Source organism: Gigantopelta aegis, unplaced genomic scaffold (genome assembly GCF_016097555.1).
Source record: "Gigantopelta aegis isolate Gae_Host unplaced genomic scaffold, Gae_host_genome ctg3358_pilon_pilon:::debris, whole genome shotgun sequence".
NCBI classification, from domain to species: domain Eukaryota; kingdom Metazoa; phylum Mollusca; class Gastropoda; order Neomphalida; family Peltospiridae; genus Gigantopelta; species Gigantopelta aegis.
In genome coordinates this window covers 10,969-28,005 of record NW_024533297.1, presented here as the reverse complement: position 1 = coordinate 28,005, position 17,037 = coordinate 10,969, and the positions used below count along the sequence as shown (strand labels likewise).

General features: G+C 32.4%; 2 protein-coding genes across 2 annotated transcripts; both read right to left on the bottom strand.

Annotated features, from left to right (window-relative positions):
- Positions 1 to 1,924: 1,924 nt before the first annotated feature.
- Positions 1,925 to 5,452, bottom strand: LOC121392074 (coiled-coil domain-containing protein 93-like). Its single transcript, XM_041523456.1, is given in 22 exon segments — positions 1,925 to 1,978; positions 2,119 to 2,317; positions 2,520 to 2,557; positions 2,602 to 2,684; positions 2,730 to 2,838; positions 2,905 to 2,976; positions 3,028 to 3,096; positions 3,176 to 3,257; positions 3,334 to 3,407; positions 3,457 to 3,519; positions 3,568 to 3,684; positions 3,736 to 3,819; positions 3,870 to 4,016; positions 4,067 to 4,103; positions 4,374 to 4,471; positions 4,525 to 4,581; positions 4,722 to 4,820; positions 4,867 to 4,978; positions 5,024 to 5,118; positions 5,191 to 5,273; positions 5,276 to 5,303; positions 5,354 to 5,452. Coding segments are annotated over 22 exon segments (1,899 nt in total).
- A 356-nt stretch (positions 5,453 to 5,808) lies between these two features.
- On the bottom strand, positions 5,809 to 15,593 carry LOC121392075 (receptor-type tyrosine-protein phosphatase S-like). Its single transcript, XM_041523458.1, is given in 21 exon segments — positions 5,809 to 5,886; positions 7,962 to 8,097; positions 8,144 to 8,204; positions 8,207 to 8,300; positions 8,378 to 8,503; positions 8,649 to 8,770; positions 8,773 to 8,782; positions 8,839 to 8,915; positions 8,967 to 9,118; positions 9,249 to 9,340; positions 9,387 to 9,475; positions 9,478 to 9,521; positions 9,904 to 9,931; positions 9,934 to 10,183; positions 10,254 to 10,388; positions 10,453 to 10,529; positions 11,072 to 11,172; positions 11,361 to 11,469; positions 13,813 to 13,908; positions 14,171 to 14,311; positions 15,542 to 15,593. Coding segments are annotated over 21 exon segments (2,070 nt in total).
- Positions 15,594 to 17,037: the final 1,444 nt, after the last annotated feature.

Below are 17,037 nucleotides of genomic sequence, written 5' to 3'. Positions count from 1 at the left end.
CTATACCTACTTGGATTGCAATCCCCAATGACTGCATTGCTATAGATGCTTGCACACAACTTCCTACAAACCGAGACTCTACTGCAATGTATCAACTCACTTACCACTCTAATAGACACTCTATTGGGGCTTCATCACTGTATGCTATAAGAGATGTAAACTATATAGCCCCTCAATCAATGATGTCGTTACAAACACCATATCACGTAAAAATCATTCCCATAGACCTCATTTCCAAGGTCTTACAGCTCACTATAGCACAGTTGGTAGTAGTGTCGATGCACTGACTCACTTTTCTACTCCAACTTTACAACGTACTAATACATTACCTCGCGGCTATCATGCTCCATGCAATACTCCTAATGATACTGAAGATATCACAACTATATCTAATAGGTAAATAATTTTCTGATATTTAAATGCTGTTATTGTCCTCTCTCTCTCAGGACTACCCATTGGGACAGTACTATTAACAATACAACAACATCCACTTGTTCAAATTCTGAAGATCCCTTGTCATCATCTGTCAGTTCTGACAACACATTATACATTGAAGATTTTCAACCAAATACAACTAATAAGAAAGAACCCCAAACAGACACTGTAGTCACTAAAGAAAACTAACTTTAAAGAACTTATCACTTAGTTAAAAAATGTTTTGTTAATTATAGGAAAAAAAAAAACATTAGCATATATTACTAATACAATGTAAGATCATCTACTATATTGTTATAAAATTAATGCTACCACATTAATTCAAAGATAACAACAGAATGCCTTCTATCTGATCCTTGTTACTTCTTTTGTCTTTCTCTGTCAATCAGAGCTACTGACAATGGTTCTCCTGGAAGACGTAACATGTGTGTTTCCTCACTTAATATATGATCAGCTTCCTCTAAATTAAACAACAAAATAAGCAATTAAAGGAACCTCCTTATATGGGCATCTCTAAACACCATCTCATATTAATAATTTTTAAATGTTCCTTGAGTATTTTATAATAGAGAGGATACCCCTTTAATCAGTACAAGTAATTAGTAACCCTGATAACATACTTACTTAGAATACGTTCCATTTTATTACCCAATGCCAAATCGGCTTGATATCCGACTATAAATGAGAGAGGAACAAGAGGGATAATAGTCCAGGGTCGTCTTGTTCTTAGAAAACCTGCTGTCAACCCAAAAGCAGCCAGACCATAAAATGCAGCGTACCAATTGAACATGTCTCTGGCCCTACCTAATTGTTGTGCCATTGCTCTGTTCCTCATTTGTAGTTGCATCTCAATTTGTCGTTCCAACTGATGAGGAAATAGTGATATATTTGACGCAATAAACTGACATTTTTTATAAGTATTTACCAATAAAGATAAAAGGATTAGTGCTAACAGATTAAGGCATTAATAAAATATTGAGGAGTTAGTGTTAACATGAAGGATAACTGAATAAAGATGTACCTCACACTATGTGTGTCTCTTATCAGTTCAAAAGGTTAGGATGGGATCTCAGGAATTTGCAAGAACTACTTAACTTCTTATAATTAAATCAATCGACACTTTATTTTTAATAGTTTAATAGCTATTGCAAAGGGCCCACTCTATTTAGACTACACACTAGTAAAATCATACCTGCATTTTTTGAGTTGCTAGCATAAAGTCTTGATTTTTCTTCATATTGTCATCCATCACTTTGCCCATATTTTTAGATAGAAGTCCACCCATTTTGTCTCTTGTTGAAGTAATAACAGAATATAACTTCCTTTAATTTGATATCTTAGCCACACCCACATTGATAAGTTCATTCCTTTAGTGAAATGATCCGCTTTGAAATATCACAAAACGTTAATTCTTTATAGCAACTTTTTAATAATTTCAAGAAATACACACACAGAGTTTGGCTAAAGTTTTTATAATCTATTAACCCTATCAACGATTCTTTGCCTTTAGTTTGGAAAGTAGTAGCTCATTCTTGCGACATTCCTATAAAAAATTTCATTCCAATAAGTTCACAATACACTATCAGATAACTCTGAGAGTTTTACTGATATATGAATGAATGGATGAATTAAGACAATATAGGATGGATTGATTTATGTATGAATCATGTTTTAAAAACTAACCTCTTGGAAGTCCTTGACTGTTTTGTAGTAAGTTCTTTGTTTATCAATGAGCTCTAAGTAAGTTGTGTTCAATTTATCTCTTTCTTTCCTCTCATCAAAACATCGCTGTTCTAGTTGGTTACGATCTTCTTTAATACCATCAAGAATTTGTTGGACTTGTCGAAGGAATAGATCTTTATTTTTGTCTGAACTCATAGCTCTGTTGAGTGATAGTTGTGAGAGTGATGGTTGTGAGAGTGATAGTTGTGAGAGTGATGGTTGTGAGAGTGATAGTTGTGAGAGTGATGGTTGTGAGAGTGATGGTGATAATATAAAAGTGAATATGATAGATGAGAAAGTGAGGGTGATAATTGTGAGAGTAGTAGTGACAGATGTGAGATATAGTAAATATAATAACTTACAGGTCAAATTTCTCATGAATAGAACTCAGAATACCAACCTAATAAATACAATAATCACAGTATCTATTATAATATCATATACTTCTTTTTCAGTGTATGCCTTTTGATCTTCCAATGAGTTATATAAAGTATAATACTGACGAGTCTCCGTTAACATGGATGATACTGTAAGAGAACATGTTCTCAACTATATCGCTATGGTAACCATACCCTGGGTATATAGTTCAATAAAACGTCTTTGATATTGTGTGAGTTCAGCTCGTGATGGAACTTCATCAATTTTTCGTTGAAGGTGAGCAATTTCACGATTTTTACGAGCCTAAATTTAGAGTTATAGGTTCATATTCCTCTGCTAACTACTTCTCCCCTCCCACTTATTACTTACCAACAATGTTTTAATTTTAAGTAATTTTTCTTGATCAGCATTGAGATGACCTTTAATAGCCTGTATTCTCTCCTATCACAAGACACGCCCCCTTATTAGAGCACTTAAATCACACTCACTTACCAATTCCTCACTATCCTCTCCTCCAATTTTAAGTTGTGCAATGAGTTCATCAAGACGAGCTTTCTCTTCCTATAATAATCAATTATAACTCATTAATCCATCCATCTATCCATCTATTCATCCATCCATTTATCCATCCATCCATTACCTTGCAATGAGCTTTAAACTGTGTTTCCTGTTTCTTGAGGTTTTCATTCATAGCAACTAAAGATCTTAACTCTTGTAGAACTCTAATGAATGGACAAACAGAAGACATAATGGACAGACAGAAGACACAAATGGACAAACAGATAACAAGACACTCACTCTCTATTCTCGTCAGTTTCCATGGCATTAAGTTTGTCCATTTCACTTGCAATTTTCTGACTATATTGTTCAACCTACATAGCAACTATAATTACTGTTGCCATGACAATAATCCATTAATACCTCTTCAAGTTGTTGTTGAGTTTCAGTATACTGTGAATACAACTCATCATGTCGACCCTGAGCCTAAAAAAGGTGTGGTTAATATAATTTGTAAAAGTAGGCGTGACTAACATCTTGACATTTTTTCTCTAACAATGCTATCTGTTTGTGTAATGCAGTGACCATTCTCAAGTGAGATTGAGCACCCATCACTTTGTCAGAAGGTTGAGTAGACTCTAGTCCAGCACGCTATGATAATATAACAGTTTAACATTATAGGAGCGTGTGTGTTTTATTTACTTTGACTTCATACTCTGAAGCAACTTGAAGTATTTCATCTGATTGTATTCCCACAATAGAACCTACGGCAGCACTACTAAGCATCTATAAATAAAAAGATGAATGGATGGATGGATGGATGGTCAGACACTCACATCATCAATGCCAGCAGTAGCCATTCCTTTCATAAGAGCTTTAATTCGTTTTTCTTCCTCTTCTCTTTGACGATCACTACCTTCAGCATCATCATCTCCACCCAAAGCTGCAGATACAGACTTTCGTTTGCTATCTTGGGAGTCAGGCTATAAAATAATGAATGGAATAGGAATGAGACTATAACAGAATAAAGTACTTTTTGTTGTGGAATGGACCTGCCCATGCCATATCGCCTGAGAGAGAGAGAGAGAGAGAGAGAGAGAGAGAGAGAGAGAGAGAGAGAGAGTCAGAGACAGAGACAGAGACAGAGATAGATAGAGAGAGAGAGAGAGAAAGAGAGAGAGAGAGACAGAGAGAGACAGAGAGAGACAGAGAGACAGAGAGACAGAGACAGAGAGAGACAGAGAGAGACAGACAGACAGAGACAGAGAGAGAGACAGACAGACAGAGACAGACAGAGACAGAGAGACAGAGAGAGATCAAATAAATCATCACTAACAAACCTGCCATATTCTAATAGGGTAGAGTGTATTTGTATTTCTTCATCAGCTAACTTGGTAGCTACAGGTTTACGATATCGACGTTGTGGTTTATAAATAGACTAAGTATTAAAGTAATAATAAACAACAACAACATATTTTAATATAACAATACTTTAACTTCATCAATAGAAGTCATTGATGTATCTTTATTGTCAGTGAATTCTTTGTCCTAATAATAACAACAACAACAACAACAACAATAATAATAATAAAAACAATATTATTAATAATTTTATTAAGCCAACAAACGCCTGTCCATTCATCCATTTATTTATTTGTCCATCCATTCATGTATCCATTTATTCCTACTTTCGGAGTGGTGTGATATTTGCTAAACTGTGATTCAGAAAAAGATCTAATATAGTCTCCCATCTCATCTTTAGTCTCAATAGCTCGTTTCACTAACCACTGTATAAAAGAACACATTAAACAAAATAGTCTAAACTAGTATTACCTGTATGACTGGATATATATGGATGAAATCCAGACCTTGAATCTGGTGAGGCTCAAGACGATGTGGACATTTCATTCTTGGCAAAACTGCTACAATCTTTTCCGTCAAGGCTCTAAATTAATGTGTTACATTGGGTGTGGTTTTGGGTGTGGCTTACATTTTTTGACCAATAGTTGAGTTCTCTTGAAACAATAGATCCACATCAACATCAAAATTACATGTTTGAATGCACCAAGTCATTCCACCAACAATCTGAAACAATCACATGATTAGTCATATGACTTGGTATTCATATCATGTGACGTGCCTATCATAAGTACGTACCTTGTCAAAAGGGGTTAATCCCTTAATCCTGGCTCTAAAATATCCAGCAGCTAAAAGAAGATCAATGCATTCATTCAATTTACATTTTGCTCTTCATCTTCTCTTACATCGACCTAGAAATAAAGGGGCGTGGTTTAGTGCTTCCATTCGTGCAATCATTTACGTCTATCTCTTGACCTTCAGCGTCAAGGTCTCGCTGTTTGAAACGAGCTTCAGCTGCTCTTCGAGTTGCTTCAGCAAAAAGACCAGTTTGTGCTGCCATTTTCTATAGAAATGGCCACTGAGCCACACCTCCAAAATTATATATTTAATAAAATTTATGATTATTAATAAGATGTCTCAATTTTTGTAATAAGTTGATAAAAATTCCACACAAAATAATATAACGGAAAAATTTCAAATAATTGTTGTGTTAAAATACTATTTTAAACAATGCAAGTCAACATAATTCATGATAACTTCTATTAAAACAATAGATGCTAAAAATAATGTTTTTTTCGCAATGGAATAAAAAGACAATAACTATTTAAAATAAGTACTACAATAAATCAAATTAATTAATTAATTAAATATATATTGTCATTAAAGTAACTATAATCTGCCAATTTATATATTAACTCATAAACTAAAGTTAGCGTAGGTATCAAATGATCCAAGATATTCTAACACTGATTTATAACAGAACTCATATTGGTCCTATAAGATAAGACAATAGATATTATATAGAATGGATATATATGATAACAAGAAATGGATTGATAGATATAAAATGGATATATATAATAACAAGAAATGGATTGATAGATATAAAATGGATATATATAATAACAAGAAATGGATTGATAGATATAAAATGGATATATATGATAACAAGAAATGGATTGATAGATATAGAATGGATATATATAATAACAAGAAATGGATTGATAGATGTAAAATGGATATATATGATAACAAAAAATGGATTGATAGATATAGAATGGATATATATAATAACAAGAAATGGATTGATAGATGTAAAATGGATATATATGATAACAAGAAATGGATTGATAGATATAAAATGGATATATATAATAACAAGAAATGGATTGATAGATATAAAATGGATATATATAATAACAAGAAATGGATTGATAGATATAAAATGGATATATATGATAACAAGAAATGGATTGATAGATATAGAATGGATATATATAATAACAAGAAATGGATTGATAGATGTAAAATGGATATATATGATAACAAAAAATGGATTGATAGATATAGAATGGATATATATAATAACAAGAAATGGATTGATAGATGTAAAATGGATATATATGATAACAAGAAATGGATTGATAGATGTAGAATGGATATATATGATAACAAGAAATGGATTGATAGATGTAAAATGGATGATAACAAGAAATGGATTGATAGATGTAGAATGGATATATATGATAACAAGAAATGGATTGATAGATATAGAATGGATATATATAATAACAAGAAATGGATTGATAGATGTAAAATGGATATATATGATAACAAGAAATGGATTGATAGATGTAAAATGGATATATATGATAACAAGAAATAGATTGATAGATGTAAAATGGATGATAACAAGAAATGGATTGATAGATGTAGAATGGATATATATGATAACAAGAAATGGATTGATAGATATAGAATGGATATATATGATAACAAGAAATGGATTGATAGATGTAAAATGGATATATATGATAACAAGAAATGGATTGATAGATGTAAAATGGATGATAACAAGAAATGGATTGATAGATGTAGAATGGATATATATGATAACAAGAAATGGATTGATAGATATAGAATGGATATATATAATAACAAGAAATGGATTGATAGATGTAAAATGGATATATATGATAACAAGAAATGGATTGATAGATGTAAAATGGATATATATGATAACAAGAAATGGATTGATAGATGTAAAATGGATGATAACAAGAAATGGATTGATAGATGTAGAATGGATATATATGATAACAAGAAATGGATTGATAGATATAGAATGGATATATATAATAACAAGAAATGGATTGATAGATATAGAGTGAATATATAAGAAATGGATTGATAGATGTAAAATGGATGATAACAAGAAATGGATTGATAGATGTAGAATGGATATATATGATAACAAGAAATGGATTGATAGATATAGAATGGATATATATAATAACAAGAAATGGATTGATAGATATAGAGTGAATATATAAGAAATGGATTGATAGATATAGAATGGATATATATGATAACAAGAAATGGATTGATAGATGTAAAATGGATATATATGATAACAAGAAATGGATTGATAGATATAGAATGGATATATATGATAACAAGAAATGGATTGATAGATCACTACATCAGTTAAATAATTAATGGACAAATAACTTAGTCAATAAAACAGATGAATAAATATAATGGATCAATAGACAAATGTAATGGATCAATAGATGAAGCAATGGACAAATGGATAAATGTAATGGATCAATAGATAAATGTAATGGATCAATAGATGAAGCAACGGACAAATGGATAAATGTAATGGATCAATAGATAAATGTAATGGATCAATAGATGAAGCAACGGACAAATGGATAAATGTAATGGATCAATAGATAAATGTAATGGATCAATAGATGAAGCAACGGACAAATGGATAAATGTAATGGATCAATAGATAAATGTAATAGACAACTAAAAAACTAGTAAATGGACAACTAACTTACCACTGAGCGAACCATTCCAGGTCTTTGTAATCGAAGTGCTCTTACAGTTTGAAATACATCAACCACACCCTCCATTTTAAGACGATCAATTAATAAGCAAATAGCAATATAAGTACCTGTTCGACCACACCCACCACTAATGAAAAAAATTAATATCATTGGATACAAGGTACTAGAGGTACCTGCAGTGTACAACAATTGGCTTATCTCCAGAGTTCCTCTGCCACTTTTCAACTTGTTCTTTACATCTAATAGACCCACGGCTGTATGAGGAACACCTTGACTTGGCCAACTAGTATATTGGAACTGTTTAACATGTTGACTGCTTCCTTCGGCATCCTAAAATGGACGAATAGATAGATGAATGGATGGAATGTTGGATAGATGTAAGGATGATATATATAAAAGAGACATACTCTGCTATCTACAATCTTGAATTCTCTTAAAGTGTAGTCAGGATAGTCTTTTACAGGAAGCATGGTAACCTCAAAAGCCCCATACATTTGAGTACCTGAATCAGGCCAATATTTATGACACATAGCCTAGAGGAGATAGAGAAGGAAAAGAAATGAGGAAGTGAGGGAAGAAGTGAGGAAGTGAGGGAAGAAGAGGGGAAGTGAGAGAAGGAGGAAGTGAAGAAGAAAGGATGGAATGAAGGACTTATCAGAGCACAAACAATTCACTCACTTTACTTCCTTCCCTTTCATTTGCTAACATAATGATTGAAGCACATTTATGTTCCCAGACCATACGCCAAAAATCATCAGTTGTATCAGGAAGAGGACCTTGAGTAGCAATAAATGCCTTCCCTTAAGATACCCCTAATAATTAATGAAAAACAAATAACAAATTGAAATCCCTTTATAATATTCAATACCTCAATAAAATTCCCATTAATGTAATCAGAACCATCAATACCTGGAATAATGGTTAGTTTAACTCGAGTCTTGTCGACTAAAAATGAGAACTACTTCAACGCAATATATTTGACACTATAAAACTCACAAGGCATGACATTAGCATAACGATTCTTTTGTCTGTTAACTGATTGTGTACCAGCAAATATAATAGGTTCAGAATGTATGGTTGATTGAATCTTTTCAAACTCATTTTCCAGTAATGTCTTGCCTTCTTTATCAATAATATCTCCTAACCGTCTGCAAAAAGAGGCAAGAGAAAGGATATAATGGATGTGTTGTTTTTATATCTATCAAGTTATCCTATGCATCAATCAATGAAACCATTTATCCATTTATTTATCTATGCATCCATAATCTACATACTCACCGATATTGTTCTTTGAGGTCCCTAGCAGAAACCTCAGTTTCTCCGCACTCCAAAAACTCTAACAAAGCATCGTGTATGAAAATATATTGAGCCTAAAAATATAATAAATGAACTATTTGAGACGATATTATATCATACTTCAGTCTGAACCATAAAACATCGATTAAATCTCATTGATTGAACAAAGTTAAAGATGTCAATAGTTTGTTGATCTTGAATGCGTTTTATTGAGAGAGAATTGAAACAAATGTTCCTGTACGACCCACACCAGCACTAATAAAGAAAAAAATACCAGTTAATAGGAACAATGTATCAATGTCATGTATCAATGTAATGTATGAAGGTATCAATGTACTGTATCATTGTATCAATGTAATGTATCACTGTATCAATGTATTGATGTGATGTATCAATGTATCAATGTGATATATCAATGTATCGATGTGATGTATCAATGTACTGTATCATTGTATCAATGTACTGTATCATTGTATCAATGTAATGTATCACTGTATCAATGTGATGTATCATTGTATTAATGTGATATATCATTGTATCAATGTGATGTATCAATGTATCAATGTATCAATATGATGTATCAATGTATCAATATGATGTATCATTGTATCATTCAAATAATAACATATGTACTAACCTGCAATGAACTATCATTGACCCAGCATTTCTGGATTAGCATTAGACACTTTATGAACAAAACGAAGTAGTGGAGTAGGATGTTCAGGAACACCAAAGTCTGGCCAAGCAGTAAAGTGAAGTTGCTTCACAATTCTCTCATCAGAGGAGCCTTCATGTTGAAGAGAAAATGTACGAACAGTGTGATCAGTAAGTGATAACTCCTCTTGTAATTGGACTCTTATTTGTCCATAAACAGCAACCCTTTTATCTGGTGAAGGCCAATAGAGATGACATTTGATCTAAGTGGTAGAAGAAGAAGAAGCAGATAAGAGAAACAAGACATGTAAAGATATAATAAATTCTACTTACTCTTCCTTTCTCTTCCAAGTTAGTCAACATAACGATAATGGCTGAATTCTGTTCCCAGATCATTCTCCAGAAATCGTTGATAGAGTGAGGAACTGGTCCTTGAGAGGCAATAAATGCATTTGGTTTTTGATAACCCTAAAAGAAGAGTGAATATTTAATGATAAGATAGATAGAAAGATATATCAATGTTTCTACTTACATCAATGTAATTTGCATTAATATAATCTGATCCAGGAACGTTCTTTATTTCTCTCAGTCTCACACGAGAATGATCGTCTATTAAAAAAATAAACAGTTAACAAAAATGGCAACTACTACATAGGTACATTAAAACATCTAGTGTGTGTGTGTGTGTGCAATATCTTACATGCTGTGATGTTGGCATATCTATTTTGACAGCATTGTCAGGATGATGAGTTGCTTCAGTAGTTGGATGATGTTGAGGTTCAACAGTCTATGAAGAAGAGAGTATAGTCATTGAATTATCTCTCTCTCTCTCTTTGCTTGTCTGTCTGTCTGTCTCTCTATCTGTTTGTCTCTCTCCCTCCCTCTCTCTCTCTCTCCTCACAGGATATTCAACGGAGAAGAGATAGTCATCATTGGAGTGCATATTAGCAACATGTTCAGGAAAGTTGTCAACATATATTGGTTCTTTCAAAGATGCTATTGATAAAGACCAGTATTATAACCAGATATACTACATTAAACACTTACTATCAACCCATTTTCCATTAACTGGCTCTATAGAGAGAAAAACACAGGACAAGTCAATTTTAGGGACACAGTTACTATATGAAAATCATGTTACTATTACTTACCAGTTACTGGTGGATTAACTATGACAACGCTACCACCAGCATTGATAATGTCCATTTCTCTACTTGAACCATTTCTCTTCACAAGATCATAAATTCGGTATCTATAATGATAAAAATAAATAAGAGAAAACACTTAGCTTTAATGGATGCATAAATATTTAAATGGATAAATAAATATTTCAATGGATTAATAAATATTTCAATGGATAAATAAATATTTCAATGGATGAATAAATATTTCAATGGATGAATAAATATTTCAATGGATATATAATGTCACAATGCATACTTGTATTTGCGATAGACAATGAAGACAATAACTGCGACCACACCCACTATTATTAAAAGGATGATCAGTGACATAAAGAAACCAAGAGCTTCACGACTATATCCAAGTCCTGAAAAATTAGAAATATGAATAATTAGATATTTGAGATGGGTTATGGTATGTTCTTACTGGTATCATCTTCAGCTATTTTTTGCATATCTTACTAATATTTCCTGCAAAATAGAAAAGAATGGATAAATGGATGAATTAATGATAGATGGATAGACAATAACAAACCCCAGGTACTCCAGTGCTTTGATGAATGACAACAAAAACACAATAAAATGTAAAACGACTCAATGGTGCATTGTAGAAACTTTGTGTCTCTCCATTAAGGACTGCACTATATGTAGCTTTATTGCCAATAGTTAACTCTGTAGGAACAATTGAATTTGTAGCATATTCCAGCCAGCTGTAATATAGTATGAGTTTACACCAGGATAGGGTCGAAGATCTGGGTATTGAGCTTGTAAGTCTTGGTTTGAATTTTGAGTACATCTATCTTGACTTGCTACAATGACACCATAGAACCTAATGATAAATGGATGAATAACAGGAATTAATGGACATTATGATATTTAGAATGGATGTATATCACGAATCAATGGACATATGATACATATTATGGATGAATTATTAAAAGAATGGATGCTATAACTAATAGAGAATACTTACAGTAAAGGTGTTGTTCCAAATGCACTTGGACGTGGTAAAGCTAAGGTCAAAGTGGAGATACCCTTAGATGATGGATTAGTTATATTTATATTGGGAGCTGTTGTATTAATAGTCACAGGAATTACAATAGATATAGTACCCATCAGAACAAGGTTACCATATCTAGTAATAGGTTGTACTGTGATGTTATAAGTAGTTCCAGCATTCAGATTTTGAATAGCAATGTAAAGATTTGATGTTGTTACAGGTTGGTCATTGTCAATATATTTAATGGAGTATTGTGTGATTTGTCCATTAGGACTCAAGGGGATGCCCCAAGATACAAAGATTGATGAAGTGTTACGAGTTCTTGCAATAAAATTGGTAACGTTTGTGGAACCTGTGAGATAAAATAAATTAATCTTTAGTCATATTTATATATTATGTATAACTATTTGAAATTATTATAGATCTGATGTCTATTGAGATGTCTTTGTTAAGAACAGTACTACTAATATTTGTTATATAACAACAATGATTTATTAATATAGTCATTACATCTAATAATAATAATAATAAATAGCTTGACCCATTATTACAATTATATACTATCATTATAAATAGACTATTATATTATTAACATGTATCTTTCATTATATCATTGTTATTTTATTATCCAGATAATATATTACTATAACTTACTAATAGGTTGTGTTCTTATGCGATCAATGACATTATCACTTGAGAACATTCTTCCAAATTGTCTATTAAAAGCCACTACTGTAATAGTATAGTTTGCAAATGGTAGGACGTTAGTGATAACATATGATGTTGTACCAAAAGGTAGCTCTACTTTGTCTGAAGTACTTTGAATGCGAGAAGTGTAAGTAAAGTCTTGTCTAGCTACATAACTCAAGTCATAATTAAAAGATCCATTTCTAATTGAAGGAGGAGTCCATGTGATATTAATATTAGGAGCAATTGGATTAATTGAGTCTAGATTAATAACTTCCTCAGGAGCTGTGAAAAAGCATACATTTTGAAATGACATCATTTATCTTTTTCCTTTGCATTCATCTATCCATCCATTCATCCATCTATCTCTTCATTTGTCCATCTGACTGTCCACCTATCATCCATCTATCTATCCATTCATGTCTATCTGTCCATCCATTTGATGAATCCATCTGTCCATTCATTCATCCATCTATATAATATGATATTTACCATCTTCATTAGTAATTCCAGTTCCAGTAATATTAGATGAACTAAAAATCAAATCTAGTAGCTTGAGTATGAGCATAGACAGCAAAATGATATTGAGAATTAGGTGTTAAATTATCAATTGTCACAGAAACATCATTTTTTCATCCACAGTAATAGGTGATGATGGAGTACCAATACTTCCAGTATAGTTTGATGATGTAAAAGGAATAGATTCATATACAATCTGTAATGAGGAAATGAGATATAAAGTATTTTAATGATATTGGGTTTACCGTGTAGCCTGTTCTGATACCATTGTCACAGCTGGGTGGAGTCCAATCAATTTTTAATGATGTAGAACTCATATTGGTAACAATGAGAGTTTGTGGCATAGTAGGAACTGGAAATGGACACATAAAATGTAATGGATGCATAATAAATGTGATAAATGTATATAAATGACTTTAGAGAAAAATAGGGAAAAAAATCAACAGAAACAGACAGACAGACAGACAGACAGACAGACATAAACAGACAAAACAAATATACTCACTTCCCTCAGGAGTAGCAAAAGGTACAGATGGAGATGTTGGTCCTTGACCAGCACTAGTCTGGCCAGTGACATTAAAACTATATTGAGCAAATGGAGCTACAGAACACAAAGAAAAATAATAATGTTGTGACATTTATGAGAGATGAATATATATATATATATATATGGATTGAATAAATGAACTAATGGTTGGCATTAGTTGTGTTAATATAAACAAACTTACTTAGTCCAGTTACAATAACACTAGTCCTATCACCAGATACAGATAAATTAAATGCAGGTTGTGTTCCACTAGCATTAAGGCATTGTTCAAATGTATTAGTCTGTCTCTTCCTACGACCACCTGTATCATTCAAACCTAAAGCAACAATACTGACTATGTATATCAGGTCTCCATTTTGTTCATCAAATGGAATAGGGTCCCATGATAATGTCACTGATGTGGGTTCACTTTGATTGGCTGGTGGAGCTGAGAGATTACCAGGTGCAACAGCAGGAGCTATGTAATAATAAGAAAAGAGTTAAAATAACATATTGTATGAATAAATATCACAGTTATATATTATAGTAATTAGATTGATAAACATGTACATGTGTTTGTACATGTACTAAATAATACATATAACTAATTTATATCTAAAGGTTGAGTTAATGTGGTTTGAGTTAATGTGGTTTCTGTACTTATTAAAAGTAATTCATTAAAATTTGTTAAATGTAAAATATATTTTCAATCTTACGTGCAGGAAATGTTGTATTAGTGACAATATTTGTAAAAGGACCTGGCCCAACTGTATATGCTCTGACTTGGAAACCATATTCTCGAGCTTCTTGAAGGCCAAAAAATGTCATATTAAATGTTGCATTATCTGTGGTATTGACAAATGTTATATCTGTAGTCCCATCCATTAGTTGTCCACTAATGGTATTATATTCTCCATATCGTATCTCATAAAGTTCTATGATACCAAAGTCATGTCAAGGGGCGGAGCTTCCCATGATACATAAATACTGGTTGTTGAGTTTGTAATGGCTACTAGATTTTGAGGTGGAGCTCCAGGAACTAGTATATGAAAAAAATAATATTAGTTACATATTCAAGTATCTCTGCATTAATCAATCTGACTGTCCATCCATTCTTTTCATCCATCCATCCATTTGTCCTTTTGTCCATAAATCCAATAATTATATCATTATACCATTTTCATCTGTTCTTTGTATCAAAGTACTATTAGGTCCTTCTCCTATTGTTACAGCTGTAATTGATATCTCATATTTAGTGTAATTCTCTAAGTTCATAAGTGTCTCATTATTAATGGAACCACCTACATTTGTTACATTAACAACTGGATCAATAGCCACACCCAACTGTTCAATTATCTTATAGCGAATGATATATGTGTCAATAATGCCATTAATGTCCTCAATAGGGGGCGGAGACCATGAGAGAGATATGGAATTAGGTGTAGTGTCATCAACAGTGAAGTTTTGAGGGGAGTCAGCAGGTGCTATAGTAACAAGAGATGAGTGTATTATGATAAGAGGTATGTAGTAATAATTGAGTTAGTTTAGTTAATAGTATGTGTTATTATTAGTAACAACAATGTGTTATTATTAGTAACAATAGATCATGATCTCCTACTAAATAAAATATGCTTTATTTGTAATTAAAGAATGTCAACTAATAAGTGGGAGAACGAGAGATGAAAGAGAGAGAGAGAAAGTCACTAACCAGCTTCATCAGTTCTGCTGGTCACAGTTGGACTAGCAGGTCCTTCTCCCATGGCAGTAGAAGCCAATATAGAGAAACTGTAATTAACAAACTCTTCAAGTCCATTAAACTGATATTGTAATGTTGTGGCTTCCTCGATATCAACAGTGAATGCTGTCACAAATGAGACATCTGTATTAACAAATATTGTGTAGTTAACAATAATGCCATTTGTTTCATTTGGTAAGACAGATGACCAGGTCACTAGAATAGATGTAGCGTTGAGTGTTATAGCTTGTAAGTTTTGTGGATATCCAGATGGAACTGAAAGAGAGAAAGAAAGGGAGAGAGAGAGTAGCTATTATAATATGCTACTATTACATACCTTCTTCTAGTGTTCTAACAGACAGTGTTGACTAGAACTACCATTACCCTCCTCATTATAACCAAATACAGTGAAGTTATAAGTTACTCTGGATGTAAGTTATCAATGAATAACTCTTCTGGTGGATCTGGTCCATTTACTGATAGTGTTACTTCGCTCCTCCTAAGAAGCAAGGATCAGTGTAAACCACAAAATAGTTAAGAATAGGAGCATTGTTATCATGAGGTTCTACCCACGACAGAGTAAGGTTACGAGAGAGTGAGATTACTAAAAGTGAGGTTGATAGGAATCTCAGGAACAGCTAAGAGGAGAGAAAGAGAGAGAGAGAGAGAAAGAGATTAATGATTTCAGTAATTTGTGTACACATAATACATTTATGTGAGATCCAATAAATACAATATATTCTCATTATACATTGTCTTAATATATTTGTCATTACAATATGGAATAATACATTGTTTATAATAGGTAACTATTTGGCAGTAAATGTCAACATTTACAGTTGACTCACTGAAATGTACATTTTCATCACAAAAACATTTACTATATGGTTTATTTTCAGTGTCAGTTAGTGTATAATAGTATTTTTTATCTTTTATAGTAATATTACAACTAATATATAATGAGTATCTGTAATAAATGTCATTTCTTCCCAGTGAATTACTCAGAAGTAGCTTTATATCTGATTAATTTACATTCTTAAGATGTGTATATTAGTTTTGGATCAAATATGATCCTATTAGTGCTAAGTATGATAATACACATGTACATGTACACACATTAGCCTTACCTTGAACAAGTACCAGTGCAATTGTACTCATCACAGACTGATAGAAACTAACAGAACTAGTAGCATTACAAGCATAGTCACCAGTATTATTAGCAAGAGCTGAGAACACTGTTAATTCACTCCTTATAGTGCCCAATGATGTGCTAGTGGCTACAGAAACATCATTCTCAAAGTCACCTGATCCTCCATCTAAATTGGAGGACTGTCTCGTTATGTGTCCATGTTATTGCTGGGATAGGTACTCAATAGCCTCACAAGTTAATACAATGTTATGTATATCAATACTAACATTGATACTTGTAGGATTAGTAATAATGATTGGCCCAACTATAGGATATAAGT